General features: G+C 36.9%; 1 protein-coding gene across 4 annotated transcripts in view; it reads left to right on the top strand.

The window, feature by feature from the left end:
* LOC145684285 (uncharacterized) overlaps positions 1-19,070 on the top strand; it is a 141,979-nt gene that overhangs the window by 15,142 nt on the left and 107,767 nt on the right. For all 4 annotated transcript variants that reach the window (XM_081756434.1, XM_081756437.1, XM_081756435.1 and 1 more), the window contains exon 3: positions 17,291-17,487. In XM_081756434.1, the coding sequence (XP_081612560.1) occupies positions 17,291-17,487 (197 nt within the window). The remainder of the gene's footprint in view (positions 1-17,290; positions 17,488-19,070) is intronic.

The raw sequence follows: 19,070 nt of genomic DNA, 5'->3' as shown, positions 1-19,070 counted from the left end.
GCGACTGTGTCGTGCTGGTGCATGACTCTAGGCTCAGCGTATATAAGCAGTGCATAATGGTGTACATATACCAACAGGGGGGACATTGTATGACATACTCCGACCCCGATGGCAGAACTTTCTTCGTCTTTCTGCGATGAGCTTTTGTAAGTCAAAAATTTTGTGCAGGAATTCCAAAATAAAAATAAAAAATCAAGATAATACTATCATGTTTTTATTACAGCGTTTACATGAAGCATGGTAAACAGTTTTCAGTGTATCTGTAGTTCGAGTTACAACCTGTGAAGTCACATTTTTTGAAAGAGTTTTGCTAAATGAAGCAGATTTAAAATATTTATGATACGATACACCGTATTTTGTAATGAGAGCAAAGGATCCATTTAGGATAATGTATGTAATCTGGTCTGTTGTTCCAATATTATCACTAAGTCCATCCTTTCCTGCTGGCGTTTCCTCCATCATATTAGTAAACACTGAACCCCAGCTTTCCCTTATGGCTTCAAACAATGGTATAGCCAAACAAAACATCATTAGCTTTACTGCACTAGAGTACTTGTCTCGGAAATCTCTTACGGCAACTTTAAAGAGAGTCTAATTAAAAAAAAAAAAAAAATTCATTTTTTGAGCTGGTTACTAAATCCTGCATAGATTTGATGAAAAGCTTGTATTCAAAAATAATCTATCCTAATCTATATCTATCGAAACCTGAAATGGGAATGTACTCACAAACTCAAAGAAGTTTGAAGGAGACGGAAACTCCTGTGCTTGCTCAACAGAAACATTACTTCTTGGAAATGTTAAAATGTCCAAATTAAACAAGAATTCTGACCTAGATACTATCTGTTTCGAGAAGCTTGCGTCAGCATCAGACTCATGTGTACAAACTTTAAATTATTTCAGAAAAGAATTTAAAACTGTTTGTATTCTTCAAAAACGTGTGGTATTTAGTCATGTTATATTAGACGTGTGTTATATTAGACGTGTGTTATATTAGACGTGTTATCAGCGTTTTTTATTTTTTTTAATACCAGATTTCAGAATTTTTGAACTAATGGGTTGGTACATTAGTGAACTTTTCTTTTTCCTCTGATAATTTTTCTGCAAGGGCGCGGCAAATTTTCTGCGATCACATCGCAGATCGCGGCATGTTCTGCTGTGGGGACTTCGATATCCGGTGTTTTCTGTCAAATAAAATATTCATATAGTTCGATTTGATTGACACTTAAAATTTGTAATTAATGTATTTTCACTACGCTTCCACGGACTTTTCAAATGATTGTGAGAGTACCACCAGAGAACTGATTATGAGGTGACAACCATCAGAAGAAGAACGAAAGTACAATAATATTCGCTCGTCGGTAACGTCATTGAAGCAGTCAACGAGAAAACGACATTTAGTTAAAAGATGAGTTTTTATATGTATTTATCAAAATAATGGAAACATTTAAAGGATATGCAGCTTACCTGTTTAATAAGGCGTAGGACTACTGTTAGCCCATAGAACAGCTGTGATACGTCGTGGGATGGAGGTATGCAGTCTTGAATGGTTTCCTGAAGAATATTTTACCGTTCCTCCGTTAGGCATCGCAACACGATTCCGCAAGTGAAGATGAAAGAAGATATTTGCTATGGAGCTCCAGAATTGACCATACTTTTTCAATAATGTTGAGATCTGGAGAATAAGGAAGTGTTGTAATTAATCTCTGTGTTTATGAAATCACGCCTTAACAGCTTCAGTAGTGTAAATAGGCTCATTGTAATCTTGCAAAATTGCGTCATTAGCTGGAAACATCATATGGTCTCGTAAAATGTCCACATAATCTGATCACTGATAATAATGTGTCCTGTAAGCGTAATTACAAGACCCACGAAATACCAGGGAATTGCAGTTCACAGCATTAAAAATCTGACGCTTATGTTTCACAATAGGGAGAAGACAGTTCGCATCATCAACTTACTTGGGCGTACCAGTAAATACATAGGCCGTAAATCCTTTGTTGGAAATAAGGTAAAAGAGAATTCATTGGATCATATTACGTTTGCTTGTTCCCGGCACCATTTTATTCACGCTAAATTGCTCTCGAAGGTGATCTGCCATTTGGAAATTACAATGTCCAGGTTATGCTACTCGTGTTGGACTGATTGCCTCAGTAGATTGTTTTAGATGCCGTTCGTTCTTCAGTCCGTGATGACAGTACACTACAATACTCAGTGATCCTGTCACTGAGGCTTCTCTTCTGTCCACTACTACTACTTCTGCGATGTTTTGTATGAGTTCTGTACTCTTTTCTTCACATAATGTTCCTCGCCACACACCTAATACACTTACCACTTTAGATATACTGTATTTGTGTGAACTAAGCGCGCACTCACAATTTGCAGTTTCGGAAACAGAGACGTCCCCCATTTTGCATCACTAACGTCAACCCGTTTCAACACACGGCTCAATTCGTTCTATTCCCCCTGATGTATTATACAGAGGTTGTTTCCGATCTATGGTGACGAAATTACACACCTTGTGTAGCACTAGCAAGCGGGAAGAAAAGGAAGCTACAAGTCATGTGGGCTCTTTGGACCATTGACTGTGCGTGACAGGTGTGGCAAGTGCATATCGAGACAAATGCTGCCGAAAATAAGTGCTTATTGGGAGGGCTACATAACTGCCCTTTCCGACGTGAACTACAGTTATAGTGCCCTTGTCAAACTGTGCAACGAGCGTGGATTCACTGTGTCCAAAAATGGCATATCACGGGTGTTGAAAGGGGAAGGTAACGCGAGGCGTGGGATGATTCGTGTGGGGCGGAAACATGCCAACCCCCAGCCTGCCACTAGCTGCACACGAGCTAGAAGTCGGGAAGTCCGGGCTTCAGTGAACAGGGAGAATCCACCCACACAGAGGAGTATCGCAAACCGGCTACAGACTTCACTGAAGACAGTGCACACTTATCATTCACCGCGATTTGAGGATGGTAAAGTGACGAAAGGTTCTGGAACCAGTTGCTTGGAGTCCCACTCACCCATATTTGAACAGTTTATTGAAGTTCATGAGCATCTGCAGGTTGACGTTCTCGGATTTTTTTTTTTCATTGCACTGAACAGGTGGTAATCCCTGAGAACCAAGTTTGGAGAGTAGGGAGGGTGTAGCAGCACTATAAACTCCTCTCTGATCAATGGCAGGAATGGTTTCCCGGCTGGTGTGAGGATGTGCATTATCATGTTGCAGAAGCACTCCTTTCGTCCATTTTCCTGACTGCTTCCTTTCAATGGCACGATGTAAGTGTCTGGGGTTCACTACATGCGCTGCATTGTTAATCGTGGCTCACCTACCAGCTAGTCGATCGGAGTAATGCCTTTCGTATCCCAGAACTAAACATACGCTTGTTTTTTTCACGTTAACGTTGTCAGCTAATTCTAAACATTAGATTTAAAACATATTATAATAATAATAATAATAATAATAATAATATTTTGATATCAGTGCAATGACAGATGTGTATTACATGATTGTAATTTCATTTGTGCCTAATGAGAGTCCTGGGAGGAAAAACTGAAAATATTAAAGAACTACTGTAATTACCAGTACAGTGTCAAAATCACAACTTGAAGGACAGGTACAGTAACAAAGTCTCTAAGTGTTGTTTGAAGGTAAGGTCAAACAAAAATGTTGTAAAGAAGATACGAAGGATTAACACAAATAAACAGAAATATGCTATTTAGTATGTCAGAGATTTTAAATGGCACGTTCTGTATCACTGTACTCACCGCTGAGCCCTATAAATTTTTATGTGGATTATCATTTCAGTATCATCTTGTTGCTATATCAGATCCAAATAGTTCCAAAATAGAAGTTTGGAGTCCTCTTGAATAGAAAGTTTGTTGATTTTATTTCAACAGTGTTTCATTCAAGGAAATAGTTTAGAAAATAATAAATAACATACTTATCAGTACACTCTGTTAATTTTTATCTGCAGTATCATTTCAGTATTTCTCTTATGCTGTCTCAGATGCAAATATGCTACAGAGTATAAGCCTGAAATCCTCTTAAAAAGGAAGTTAGTTAAATTCCTGTATTATATTTAAGACAATGTAAAGAGAATACCAGATTCTCCATAGGTCCAATTTTGTAACTATTTGAATGTTGACGATAGCATCGTAGAGATGCTGAAATGTTAATCTAGAGAAAAATTGTGAGGCATAGTGGTGAGTATGTGGAAAAACATTATCAAGATAAACTGAAAAGGAAAATTGAGATCAAATGCTTAGGATTTCAGAGAGAAATCTGGAACGAAAATTATATAAGACTATTAAATGAAGACAATAAGTAGCATGAAATTGTTCTTAATATCCTTCCTTTTCTTTCAACCCTTTTGGGTTATAATGAACGAAGTCGCAAGCTAGAGTCAAGTCAGCTGTATCACAAAGATTGTTATAATGTTGAAATTGTTTGAAATATAATAGTTTCAATACTTATAGCATAAACTGTAACCAAAATGGCCCGGGCATGAATCCGAATAACCTGTTTTAAATTGGAATATTCATACTAGTAAATTGTTTTAACACGTTAACTGCCATGTGAATGCAGTTCCATACATACGGCTCTCCCGTGCAGCGCCACGTGTATGATTTTCCATATACAAACAATATATTGCACTTTTGTCGCGTTCGTTCTATAGGTGTGTATGCAATTACATACATATGAACGTAGAAGTTAAAATTTAATGTCCACGCCACATATATGCAAAACCATACACAAAGAAACTTATGTATTTATGGAGCTAAAACAAAGGCGAAATTAAAGTATTACTGGCGGACTGTTGCCCGTGGCGCACAGATGATAACGATCAACATATGTGGTAGTAGTCAAGGTGTTAAACAAATTTTGTTAATTGCACCGGAAATGCTTAAATTGCAATATGTAGTATAAAAATCATATCAAAATACTAATTATCTAAACTAAAAATTGTTTTAAATTACAAATATTAAATAAAAATATAAGTTTGAAACTTTTATACTTATCCGGCCGCCATCTTGTTGTGTTTGTCCTCTGTTCATATAGAAAATTAATCATGTGCAATTCTGTTACTGTAGTTACTTAACTGCTTACATTGTTATAGTAAAAACGTGTGTGTAAATTTTATGTAAAACATTATTGGTCTGTTTTTGTGTTATCTTTCATTGTTAATTAAAAAATAATAGGATGTCTATTGATCACGAAAAAGTCACAAAATCAGAAAACGGTTATGAAAGTCAAGGAAAAGTCAAAAAATTTAGCTTTCGGGTCACGATATTTTTCTATCTGTACAAATGTAAGTACAGACTGGAAAATTTTGTTCTGTAAAACTTCAAAATTCATTACCAAAAATGTCTGTGGTCAGCTTTAGGTGCTACCAAATCGCAAGCAAAGCACGCTTCTATCGCATAGCCTAATTCGCACCCAAATTCGCCATTAAGAATGTTGTAAAATTGTATGGTTTGGTATTAAAAAAAAAAAAAAAAAAAAAAAAAAAAAAATCACGAAAGTAGTGAAATTTAGTTTTGGAAATTTAGTAGACACCCTGAATAAATAAATGAACAAAAATACTAGTACACCATACGAATAATAACTTACGATGTGGAAACATAGAAAAGGCGGAAGGGTGAGAGAGAGAGTAGAATCCAAGTAACGGAAATGAGATTGATAACATTTAAAAGAAAATTAAGATAAGAAAAGATTAACAAATGAAATCGTCAGGAATACACTCAGCCAAGAGATAGTCCGAGAAAAAACAGAAAAATCTGGGAACAGATCACAGACGCCGCATTACAGAACCAACCATAAACGTCAGCGGACGGAGAGATATGCGCAGTAGTATCAGATTGTCTTTGATGAGTACCCAGTTAGTAGCGTTTGGAGATTACTCTGTGATTGAAGTTATATTATTAGACTAATAAAATTGGGGAATTAGTTCACATTAGCATTGCTAATCGGTCTTGTTCGTTGTTTAAGTTTTTGAGATTAGAAGACCATTTCTGTAGAACAATGAGTAGTTGTTATATGAAGACATCCGAATTCTATATCTACGCCAGCTTGGTGGGAGTAAAATGTGAGAGTCGCTGATGAAATAAGCATTTTTTTTTAGCTAGGAGATTATTTTTACCAATAAATAATAAATTTACACGCTGATAATACTGCACAATGTGGCTCCCGTGTCTATAACTAATGGCGTCGGTGACTAGTAGCTTGTACGATTGAATTTTATGTTAGATGTGGCGGCTATGACCGAACTTGAATATAACTTGTATGACTGATTTCTCTGATAGGTGTGACGGTTACGACCAAACGTAAATTTGGCTTGTATGACCAATTTCTCGGATAGAAGTTGCTGTGACCAATTGGCGTGTGTGACCAATTTTGTAATGTGACGTCTATGACTTAGAGGAACGTGTACTTAAGAAACTTTTGGCCGGGGAAAAAACAGAACAGTCACACACAGAAAAGATCATAAGAAGTGGAATAAAATGGGAAAATTTCAGAAAGAAGAATAGTGGAATGAAGAAAGTTTTTGCAAAGCTTCGTGCATACTCAGACCCGAAACGAAGCTGCAATTCAGAGTTGATTATGATGAATGTAAGATGAAAAATCTGTAGGAGAAGGGCTTGATGACTCAGCGGTAGAGTATTTGGATCTATCCAAGACCATGAGAACTTGTGATGGAGAAGCAACGTTGTGTCCTCGGTATCTTTCCTGGCGTTATTTCATTTCGATCCATTGTTCCATTTCACCAACTCGCTCATTATTAGCTATCTCCTTTAGCGTACTATAAAGCATAATTGCAGACGTATACAATTTTATTCCGAAATTCTGCTCTAGAATTTACAACACTGTTAGAATATTCGTTAAAACATTGCCTCAGCGTCTTAATTACTGTGAAACCTTTAGTATATCACACTGTATCTGTGCATTTTATTCTACATTGTGTCTTCGTCCATATACACTTTTTTTTTTTTTTTTTTAACTCACGGATTTCATTTGGGTCTAGAATTTCTAACAGAAGTCCGCTTTTCATGCGGTTTGTGGCAAATGATCAAGGGAGGATGGGAGATTTATGGAACTATCTTTACTGGTTTAAATTCATCTGGGGTAATATCAGCCAGCCTCAAGAAAAACAGCCAATTATCGCCAGTGTACCTTAAAATTAGAATGAGTTGAGGTGCGGTGCGCTGTGGTGATTTGAGTTTTCTTCAGAAATAATAAACACTTCTGACCAGAGTATATACACTTGTTTATTAAAAACTAAATTCCAGTGTAACAGTTTCAACAACGTAACGTTGTCTTCATCAGACACTAACTGCCGTTAGTGTCTGATGAAGACAACGTTACGTTGTTGAAACTGTTACACTGGAATGTAGTTTTTAATAAACAAGTGTATATACTCTGGTCAGAAGTGTTTATTATTTCTTTAGTGAGTTCCAGAGTCGTGATGGATAGAGTTTTCTTCGTAGATGGCAACCTCGCCAAGGTCAATAAGAAACAGGAAACTGAGCCGTTGTATTGGGAATTGTGCTGTACAGTTCTGTGCTACTGTGTGAGTATGATCAGGACACAGTGAGAATAGTATTGTTGAAAGCTCTTGGACAACGGAATCTATTGTTGCTACGCAAAGGGCATTTAGAAACAAATTTGCCTCACGTTCTGACCCAGACAGAAACATAAAAATAACGAAGAAAGTTTTGTCGCTTTTTCACCCACCACCTTCCAACATCGATATGTCACCTAAGACGTACCTAGAAGATCAAAAGTAGTTCCCATCAGCATCGACGACCTTCTGTCAACATTCTGGCAGGCCATGGATTCCATCGCGGTAGAACTTGGTAAGCCGTGAAGCGAAGAAGGTATCAAATGCATTTTGCACCTCTACTAGGGATTTGAATTGGCGTCCTCTAAGGTGATTGTCCAATGAATGATACAGGTAATAATCGGACGGTGCAATGTCCGGGGAGTATGGCGGATGCAATAGTGTTTCCCATCCAAGGCGTAGAATAGTGTCTCGAGTCACCCTAGCCACGTGGGGCTTAGCGTTGTCCTGTAACAAGAGGACCCCTTTGCGATTCAGAAGTGCTGGCTCCAAAGTTTTTTTAGTTTTTCTTGAACACGGCTCAACTGCTGACAGTACACAGTTGCATTAATGCTCTGACCAGCAGGTAGCAGTTCCGATGCACGATGTCGCGTGCAGTCCACCAAACACACAGGAGGACTTCCTTTTGGTGCAGTGCTGGTTTCGACTGTTCTGGAACCGGTTCATGGGATGCTTACCAATGATGCCGGCGCCGTGGGGCTTCGTACAGGATCCACTTCTCGTCACATGTTAACACCCTGTCCAGTAATAGCTCCTTCCTCAGACGAGACAGCAAAGAAACACAGGTGTCTGATCGCGTCGCCTTCTGCCCGGAGTCAAATCATGTGGGACACATCGACCCAACTTGCAGTACTTCCCAAGTTGATGGAGGTACTGCTGAATGATTTCTCCACTCACACTGAATTGTAGTCGCAGTTCCTCACATGTCTGGCCACTGTTCGCCTCAATTGCTGCCTGAAGATTTTCATTTTGTACATGTGTTGGTCTTCCGGCACGTGATGCGTCTTCGAGTGTTTCTTCACCGTCCTTAGAAACTCGTTAAACCACCGTTGCACTGTTCGCGTAGTTACGACACCCTCACCAAAGGTCTGGCATATCTTACGCTCCGCTGCAGCAGTTTGACCCCAGTTTGAACTCGTACAGCATACCCGCCCTTATGACATTCTGTGGAGGTCCCATGTTCACTCTGTCCTTACGTAAGTTCACGGTGTAACTGAACTGCCACATGCAGGGAGTATGTGTGATATACCTACTCCAACAACTGACCATCGCCTTATCTCTATTCGCATTTAACTCACGGTGTGAGGACCAATTGAACACAGACCTCCACAAAAAAGTCACAGAACTTTCTTAGTTACCTTTATAATGTGATCGCTAGTGAATAAATTGGAAGGAACAGTATCGCTTCTGAGTGAGACAGGGAAGCATCGGACCACGCAGGCGGGTGTTGTGGAAGATGTTAACTCGTTAGGTCGCACAAGAAATCTCTCCGTCGTTTGTCGCAAGAAACCAGCTATAGCTATTAAACATGTGATTTATAGGTGTTAGCACTAACATTTAATTTGTATTCTTCAATTTGGATTCAAAAATCCAAAACATTGCAATTCTAAGGTACACTGGTGTATATTTGCTGTTTTTTGAGGCGTGGCCGATATTACCCCGGGTGAATTTAAACCAGTAAACATAGTCTCATAAATCTCTCTTCCTTCCTTGATCATTTGCCGCAAACTGCATGAAAATCAGACTTCAGTTTAGAAATTCTAGACCCAAATGAAATCCGTAACTTCTTTATTAAAAAAAGAAAAAAAACTTTATTATGTATCAACAGTTGCCAGATTTTAAATAATCCAATATTATGTATTATTACTCGCATTTAAGTCTCAGGTTTATTTGAATTATGTTCAAATAGGTGAAGCGAATGAATATAGTCAAAGAACATTAACCTTAAGGTTGAACAGCGTAAATTACTCCATTTAAAAAGCAGAAAGTGAGGAAAATGCTTCTAAGAATTACAGATTGAAACATACTTTTAGTAATTATAAAATAAACGTGACCTGTAGAGTGAGTGCGTATGAGACCGCTGGAAAACATTTAATGTAATACACGAAAACTATTTACACAAAGAGAAATCTTCAATGAGGTTGAAGACCATTTTAAGAGATGCTAAAGGAAATGAATGCCTGATAACAGGTTTACCAAAGCATCTAAAAGTCTTAACGTGACACTGAGACTAAGGATTTTACAATAAACAAAAAGCGACTTAGAACGACAAATTGAAGAAACCTGATAATTTGAAACAAACCATAGTTAGAGCTGAACTCAAGACACCTCAGTATGATATTGGAGCAAATTAACAAGTTTGTCCATGAAGAGGACGAGAAGGCAAAATGTGCTGACTGTAACAATGTGTTCGCAGCTCGTTTTAAATGACTATGTCCACCCACTGACCGTTCATTGCTGGGTTGAAGGGTTTATATATATTGCAATGTTCTGGTTGGTGGAGTCTAAAATAACGTAGTCGGGAATTGAGCCCTTCACCTTTTTATTGTTAAAAGAATATAAGTTTTTACAAAGACTTTTGCAAAACTTTCTCATGTCTATTTGGTGTTTCCAGCGTAGGAAAATATAAAACCATCGGCTCACGATGTGGCGTCGCAGAAGGATATTTGTCTTAGCCCACAGTGGCCTCAGACAGAATCGGTTAAACTCCGTAGCTCATAACAGCTTCAGAAAATGGTTTCAAAGGATTATACTCCTTAGCTCATGGCAGCCCTAGGAGTAGGTATTAGAGAAAGTCTCCGTAGCCCATGGCGACCTCGGGAGAAGGTATTGTAGGTGAGGCGATCAGCACGGACACTGATAATTTCGTACTCCTGTTGCCCTCTTTTATAGCCATCTTCTTAGAGGGAGGACCTAGAGAGAGGTAGTCGGTCTTCTTCGTAGCTCCTCGAGTTCTCTTCATATCTTCTGGTTGTCTGGTCTCCTTATGTCGTCTGCCACTGTTTGTTTTTAATTGTAAAAACACGTGTTTGTAGTATAATGTGTGTGGGTATGCGGTTCCTTATGATATCATCTTCCATTAAAAAAAAAATTCCAAGTCTTTATTCTTTATAACTTTTACCTGTATATCTACCCTTTTTTCTATGTATCTTCACAGGCCCTTTCCCTAATAGAGGACTCCTTATTGGTCCAATATACGAGGAAATAAATATTGTTAGTAGGAAAGATGACTGGAAGTGTAATGCTTATAGTTATCCGTATCAGATATACTTACTAGTTAGAGCCCAAAAACATCATGCTTGCTGGATTCAGTCGGTATTTAGAACCATATAGAAAATTATTGATGTGTTTGTAATTTTGTTTTACTCTCTGACCACTGTTTATGAGAGTAATTTTTAATATTTCATGGATAAAGTCTATTCAGGATTTACTACAACATGTTATATTACATAGATGGTTATCAAATTTTGGAAACAGTTTAAGAAAATTCAGCTTACGTGTTTAATATGGCATGGGACGACCGTTAGCCTTTAGAATAGCTCTGATTCGTCTTAGAATGGAGAAATATAAGTCAAATGGTTGGTTTTCAGATGAATATTGTACCATTCTTCATGTAACACAGCACTCAGTCTTGCCAGCAAGGGTAAGGGAGGATATTTTCTCTGGATTCTGAGCTCCAAAACTGACCACAGGTGTTGAATAACGTTGGGACCTGAGTATTGGGCAGGCCAGAGGAAGTGGTGTAGTTCATCCTGATGTTCATGAATTTGCGCCTCAAGAGCTCCAGCAATATACATTGTCGCATTGTTATCCTGGAAAATTGACGTCATTGGCTAGTACAACAGCTGAATCATAGGGTGCAAGTAAATATGTACGTTCACACGATCATTGGCAGTTATTTGTTCTGTGTGTATAATACCAGGACCCACGGAACACCAGAAAGTTGGGATCCGTAGCATTTTACAGAAGGAAACAGTTTCGCGGATGAGCATCTTTGGGCTTCCCCAATTCATAAACATGGCCTGACTTTGGGAACAAGAGAAAAGAGTATTCATCAGACCATATGATGCATTTCCAGTCATCGGCGACCCACTTGCAATCATCGACACCATTTTTTTCGTGCTGAAGCATTACTGGCTGTTATTAGCGATTTGGATATTGCAACCCAACGCGGATTGCAGGTTATGTGACTCTGGTTTGACTGATTGTCGGAGTGTCTGTTTCAGGTGCCTAATTGAGTTTTGCTGTCACTTTGCCTTATTCCCTCTACAGTTCTTGGTGACAATCCTCATTAATGCTCGGCAGTTCAGGTAATGACTGAGTTTCGAAATCACTTTCACCGCTTTCGCTGTATGGTTTTTGTCTCTTAAGTGCTCTTAATAAGATTAAGAATGGAAAGGCTACCGATATAGGTAATATACCAATCGAATTCATAAAGAATATGGGAGACAAGGGCAAGAAAGAATTGTTTCGACTCTGCTATGAAATATATGAGATAGGAGAGTTGTCAAACGATTTTCTGAAGAAACGCATGATATCTATGCCTAAGAATTCGAACCCAGAGAGATATAAATGATTTTAGAATTATTAGTCTCATATCACATGCAGCAAAAATTCTGCTCCGAATACCGAATAGAAGGTTGTATGGAAGAACAAACGAAAAAGTTGAGGAAGACAAGTTCGGGTTCAGAGAGATAAGGGCACAAGAGATGCAATTGAATTATTAAGGGTAATCAGTGAAAGTTTTATGGTCTAAGGGAAAGAGGTATATGTTGACACACAATCATAGTCGTACGTCTTCCGAATAAAATCAGAGAAATAAACACACTGCTGAACAAGACTGCACTTATTTAATATAAAAACATATTTACACGTGACGTTTTGATCTTCTAGCCAAGATCCTCATCAGACGTACACTCATCGATGTATCCTCATCAAGTGTACGTCTGATGAAGATCTTGGCTAGAAGATCAAAACGTCACGTGTAAATGCGTTTTTATATTAAATAAGTGCAGTCTTGTTCAGCAGTGTGTTTATTTTTCTGAGGTATATGTTGTATTTATTAATCTAGAAAAGACTTTTGGCCGCAAGAATTGGGGATTGTTGGTAATGTTAAGGAAGGTTAGGTTGGAATGGAAAGATTGGAGACTCGTGTAAGGAACTTATATATGAACCAACAAATAAGTGTTAGAATAGGGGAGGAAATGACAGAGGAAAGTCCAATTGGAAGAGAAGTTCGACAGGAATGCCGACAGGATTAAGTATATATGGTTTGCAGATGATATGGCGCTTGTTGCGAAATCGGAAAACAAAATCAATAAGATGTTTTAAAACTTGAGGAATGTGTGAAGAGTATAGTATTAAAATAAATGTTAGAAAGGCAAAATCCACGGTGATTGGAACGAAGCAGTCGCTGTCAAATATAGAAGTAGGAGGAGAGAAAATAGAACAGGTGACTAGTTTTCGATACCTGGGTAGTGTTATTAGTGATGATATGAAGTGCCAATGTGAAACAAAAGCAAGGATAGGCACAGTAAAAGAAGCCTGTAGGGGGAAGAAGCGTCTGTTTTGTGGGTTCTGGAATAAAGAGTTGAGAAAAAGGCTCATAAAATGCTTCGTGTGGAGTATGATACTGTTTGGGTCAGAAACGTGGACATTACGCAAAAACGACTGGAAACTTTCAAAATGTGGAGGAAAATGGAGAGAATTAGGTGGGTCGAGCTGAAAACGAATGAGAAGATGTTAGAATTGGTGAGGGAGAAAACAACAATTTTAGATATTATTTAAAAGAGGAAGAGAAACTGGTTAAGACATTGGCTAAGGGGGAACTGTATAATTAGTGACGTGCTCGAGGATATAGCAGGAGGAGGGGCGATATCAAAACAGAAAATTAGTATGTGAAGACGAAGAGCTTAGTTGAAGACTGTTAGAGCATGGAAGCTTCTCAGTTGAGGCAAGTGGTCTGCCAATAATAGCAGAATACCAATGATGTTGATGATATAGCCACGGCATTGTTAGACCTCATTGTGATGTACACGAGCTTAAAAAAAAAAATACTCAGTTTAACAATTCATAAAAAGTAAATAGATTATAAAACCGAAGGACGGTTTTTGCATATACACGTTTTTCTTTAGGTCTGTCTAGTGATAAATATTCAGCGTTCATCTTCGGCGCGAAAAATCCGAATTCATCTCGGATTCAGATTTAAGACTTTCTAGAAAAAAATCCGACATTTAAATCTTGATTCATAGGTTACCAAAGGTCTTCATTGTGACGTTCTGAATAGCCGGGAAACCATTAACAGAATGACTCAATGCTTTCTTTCCAGTAGTTATAAAATCGATATGTTCAGTTCAATTCTGTTTTATCAAATACCTGAATCTGCTTATAAGAAATCATTTTCGTAGGTTGGGTAGTGTTCAGTAGAATTTATTGAATACTGTTCAGTAAACTCAGCACAGCATTAGTGTTCTGAAGAGGTGACATGACTGTACAGACCATTATGTAGAAATGATGATTTGCAAGAAATTTTAACATAAACTCCTCCTTTGTCCAGTCAAATAGCGCTCAAAAATATGTTATGATGTCGCTGTTTGTGGATTTTGGCTGAATTTTAGTGCACAGTTTCAGACTTTCGGAAATCTTGAGTGACTTAATTGATGCATATTATTAAAATACAACTTCTTAGTATTTAAAATACTTTGTAAAATCATAGTCGCCGGTTTCAATATTTGCCTTGTACAATGCGTTACCAAATGGAATGAAGTAAAAAAAAAAAAAAAAAAAAAAAAAAAAAAAAAAAAAAAAAAAAAACGTATCTTCAGCGAAAAGTTCGTTACTAATTCTCTATGTCTTTCTGTGTGTGTGTCTGTTATTTGCGAATTTTTCAATTTTGATCCCTCTATTCGATAGAGCATCAAAATCTATCCGAAAGAAGTTATGGGATTTTTCGCGTCATTCTTACCGTTCCCGAGATATTGGCCAAAAAAAAGTTCGGATTTCGGGAGATTTAAGGAGCCATATCTCAAGAACCGTAAGTCATAGAGAGATCTTATTGAATTAATCATTATCTAAAAGGATGGTGAACATTTTGATACCAAATAGTAACCGATAGCCACTTGTTATATCTGCATTTTAAGTATATATACGGTGATAAAAAGTGACAGCTTAATATATAGCTAATTCAATAGATCCCCTAATACGCACGTGCCAAATATGTAGGTGTATTATCTATTGAATTTAATCAAATAAATTTAATATACAATTTTATATAAATTTCGAAAAAAAATTCTAAGTCTGTTCTTGAGCATTCTGAACATGTTACTTTTAAAATCCTTCTAATTTTAATACCTCAATCAGAGTAGACGTCACCTTTTGAATGGTAAGGCGAGTTGATATTCAGATTTGCCTTCGTTAGTATATTCGTCACGGTGTGACTTAACAACTTCTTAAAGTCACTACAAACATTCGTAAGCACTGAAACACTCAGCAGAAAATTGCACTGATAGACTAATTAGGAATGATGAAAAGAATTTTCCCACGGACGTATATACAAAATCAACTCGCCATTGTAATTCAGAGTAGCCAATCACTGTATTAATACACTTCTTACACTTGTGAAAGTTGCTGAAAGTCTTCTAGTACAATATGAAAAATCAGAGTATACTTGAACCAACGGAGTTAGTGATATTATTTGACGTTACGTAGGTTGATAATATAATTCCAACTTTTGTCCAGTGAATGTTGATCAAACCTAAGTTCTAGCGTCGTAATCCCAATAAAGTAGGATTCGTAATTCAAGTTTTTTTATGTATGAGGTCTGACGGAGGAACTATACCTTATTAATGATGTGCCTGGAGGTAGACAAATATTTAGATAATCCTGAAACTCCAAGAACTTGGTTCTTAAAATCTCTCCGGTCTCCTTTAATCTAGTTAATACGTTCTTTTTGTCAGTCCGATATGTATAAATGAGGATTAAAGAAAATCGGACGGACTCTAAGGACCAAGATCGTGCTGTTTCAGGATTATTTAAACATTTGTCTGTCTCCAAGCAAATAATTATTAAGGTTCAGTTCCTGCATAACACATCCTTACAAAACCGTCCTGTTTTATTAGAATTAAGGGGGCGGAACTAACCTTGATCAAGGTTCACTGAGCTATACTTTGAATTAAATTATTAAGCTGTCTAACGCCAGATAAAATCACTGTGCCAACAATTTCTCGTAAGGGCAAAATTGTATTAATTCATTCATTGACTACAGTGAATTACAATGGCGAGTTGATTTTGTATACACTTTTGTAGGAAAATTCTTTTATTATTCCTGATTAATCTACCAGTGTAATTTCCTAGTGAGTGTTTTCAGAGCGTGGAAATGTTTGTAATGACTTTAACAAGATATTAAGTCATATATTTATAATGACCATATGATCACACGGGCCAGCATCGGATGAAGTATTAAATTGTAAGGAATCGAAAGCTACGTGGATTTATTTACTTTTTATTATGCATAATTGCGTATTATAACAAGTATGAAAACTTTAACGTATGAAGTAACAGTTGATTGAAAGATCTGCAGTTTAAATACTGAATGCATATAACTAGTGTTTAATATAAAATTAAATGCGTTCGGTGTCACTGATCCTCATCGGTCAACCATGAAGGTAAAAGGGGGAAATATTTGAGGAGTAACATTTACTAGAAACTGTTGGGACTTACAGTATTGTAATCTTTGTACGTCCTTTACTCCTCACGATAACCCTTGAACGGAAGCGAATTTCTGAATTCTTTTTTGGCAGTAGATAGCTGCCAAGTTTGTAATTCGTATTTCTACCACCGTATCTAGCATCAGCGGATTTCTGGCTCTTTCCTCAAGATCAAAAAGAGCTTCAAAGGTAACCGTTTTGCTACTGTAGAAGACATTGAAACCAGCGCGACGGCTGAACTTTGGAACATACCAAAACCGAACTTTGAGCGTTGTTTCCTGCAATGGCAAGAGAAATGGAACGGGTGTGTGTGTTCTCAAGGAGTCTATTTTGAAAGCGATTAAGCGAATGTGTACTTACATTGTGATAATAAATAGTTACAACGTAATTCCGGGATCTTTCTGACTGCCCTTCGTATAATGTGTGTTTTGTGTGTGTGTCAAATTAGCTTCTAAGCGCATTCGATGCATCCTTAATTGCTTATGTGTAACCACGTGATTTTGCGATATATTAATTCGTTAGCTGATATCTGTTGTTAGAATTGATGAGGTTAATTTTATACGGTATGAAACCTTTCCACAAGCTGCAGACAACTTAAAACATTTTGAAACTTTAGTAGTTTAACCGAGACTAGTGAACCCGTTTTATTGACGTTATTTCTGTTCGATTATGGTAGGACGTAGTTTTTTTTATACTACTGTGTATATCTGCCAGACATTAAACTATATTTTAAAGTAAATTTGAATGCAATTATGGAAGATAATTTATATACTTGTTCAAAACAGGGTCTGACTTCCTAACTTTATTTTTACAGGGATATTTTTTTTTTTTTTTTTTTTTGTTGGCTTTATTTGCTTTTATCTCGATGTGGTACTATTGTATTGTGATGAATCCATATAATTGAATGTAGTAAGTGTCACAAACTTGATGTATTTTGAATGCAACGTGTAAATTTTCTTTTCTTTGCAGACACTCCTAGAAATGCAGTTTGATTTAAACTTAAAGTTTAAAACCGAAGTAAATAAATTGTCTGCCATGGAATTACGAACTCAACCCCTTGGACGGGATAAGCAAGGTCAAACCTATTGGTACCAGTTTGATGATGACTGCAATCTGAGAGTTTATCGTGAAGATCTCGATGACGAAACGTGGGAAAGAGTAGCCATGTAAGTTGATTTACATATATAAATATGTTAATACAGTAAAATACCAATATAACGAAATTTTGGGACTTCCGAAATTTAATTCTTATAGTAAAACTTTGTTTTAGTGAAATAATTTAGTTCTCTAGAACTCAACTGTAGTTAATATCCACTGCAGAATCTACATTACTTCAGCACGAAGTAAATGACCAAAGCTTGATATTTATTAGATAAGAGGAAAATTAGAATATATTATTGGTCGTCATTTTTCGACTGTCGAGTTTTTTGAGTCACTACCTAAAATGGTTCTGTACCAGACCAAAGTAATCCAGTCACATCGAATTTTGTACGTGGTTTCAATAAACATTAATGTTGTAATACCGTTTACAGTAATGTGATATCGCAAACCATTAGGAACATACGAATAAAATGGTAAAATTTGATGTGTTGCTTAAAATGGGGTGTTCGTGGGAATTTTTAAAAATAATTTTAGATTTACTTTGCTTCTATATCATTACAGCAATACTTTACGATAGGTGTAATTACAATTAGTTCTCGGAATTACATTGTTGCACACTAACAGGGCTCCTACTGGTTAGGGAAGTCAAGGAAATTTTATAAAATATATTTTTTCTAACATTAATTGCTCAGATTTTTATGAGAGGTAAGTGGATGTACGTATGAGCAATTGATTACAATTTGTCTCTATAGAATAAATGTTCTCATATATAAATATTCATCGTTATTCACTCCTTATTTATATGTCAATGTCATCCGACACCTGTCACGGAAAGTCAGGGAATTTCCTACCAAAGGTTAGGGAAATAGATTCTCCACATCAGTAGGAACTATGCTTAAACAGTTTTTACCATATCTCCAGAATGGTTTGAGTTATCAAATTGCTGTAAACGGTATTGTGATGTTCACACTTATTGAAAGCCATATATGGAGTTGGATAAGATATTATCTAACCAGATGTTCGTGATAAAGAATTTTGAAAAATGTCAAATCTTCAATTTTTTGTAACTTTATTCGTATTCATTCAAATGCGTCATATAATAATAGTATTAGATACAAAAGTAATTTGAATATGCATTGGCCCGCCTGTTTCATTTGGGTTGTTACTTCGCTTTTGATTACCAAGTTGTGGAAAAAAATTTCTTTACTTTTTTTTCTACATAGAGAAGTAGAATAGCATGAACGTGTAAATATTTGCTGGAACAGATATCTGCGTCTATTGTCGTAGATGAAAGATTGAAACATAAATATATATATATATATATATATATATATATATATATATATATATATATGCTGTAGCATTGTGTAGGAAATTGTTAACTAACATGAATAGGTGTGTGTTATATGCGTTGTTTTTATATTGGAGAAGTACACTGACTGAGCAAAACTCATGGGATAGCAGGTCACTGATTCGAGGATGGACACCATGTGTGCTGAACGCCACCTGCAGGGCTCCGCCGACGGTTTCAGTTGTGTGTAAGACGTTGTGGGAACTGTCTGTGTGAGTGATCCAGTAAAATGCAACATCGTCGTGGGTTGACGGCATTCGAACGTGTGGTGGGTGCCCGACACATGGGATTCAGAGG

Source organism: Thermobia domestica, chromosome 4, assembly GCF_964235325.1.
Source record: "Thermobia domestica chromosome 4, izTheDome1.hap1.1, whole genome shotgun sequence".
Lineage (NCBI taxonomy): Eukaryota > Metazoa > Arthropoda > Insecta > Zygentoma > Lepismatidae > Thermobia > Thermobia domestica.
This window is presented reverse-complemented; position numbering and strand designations above follow the sequence as displayed.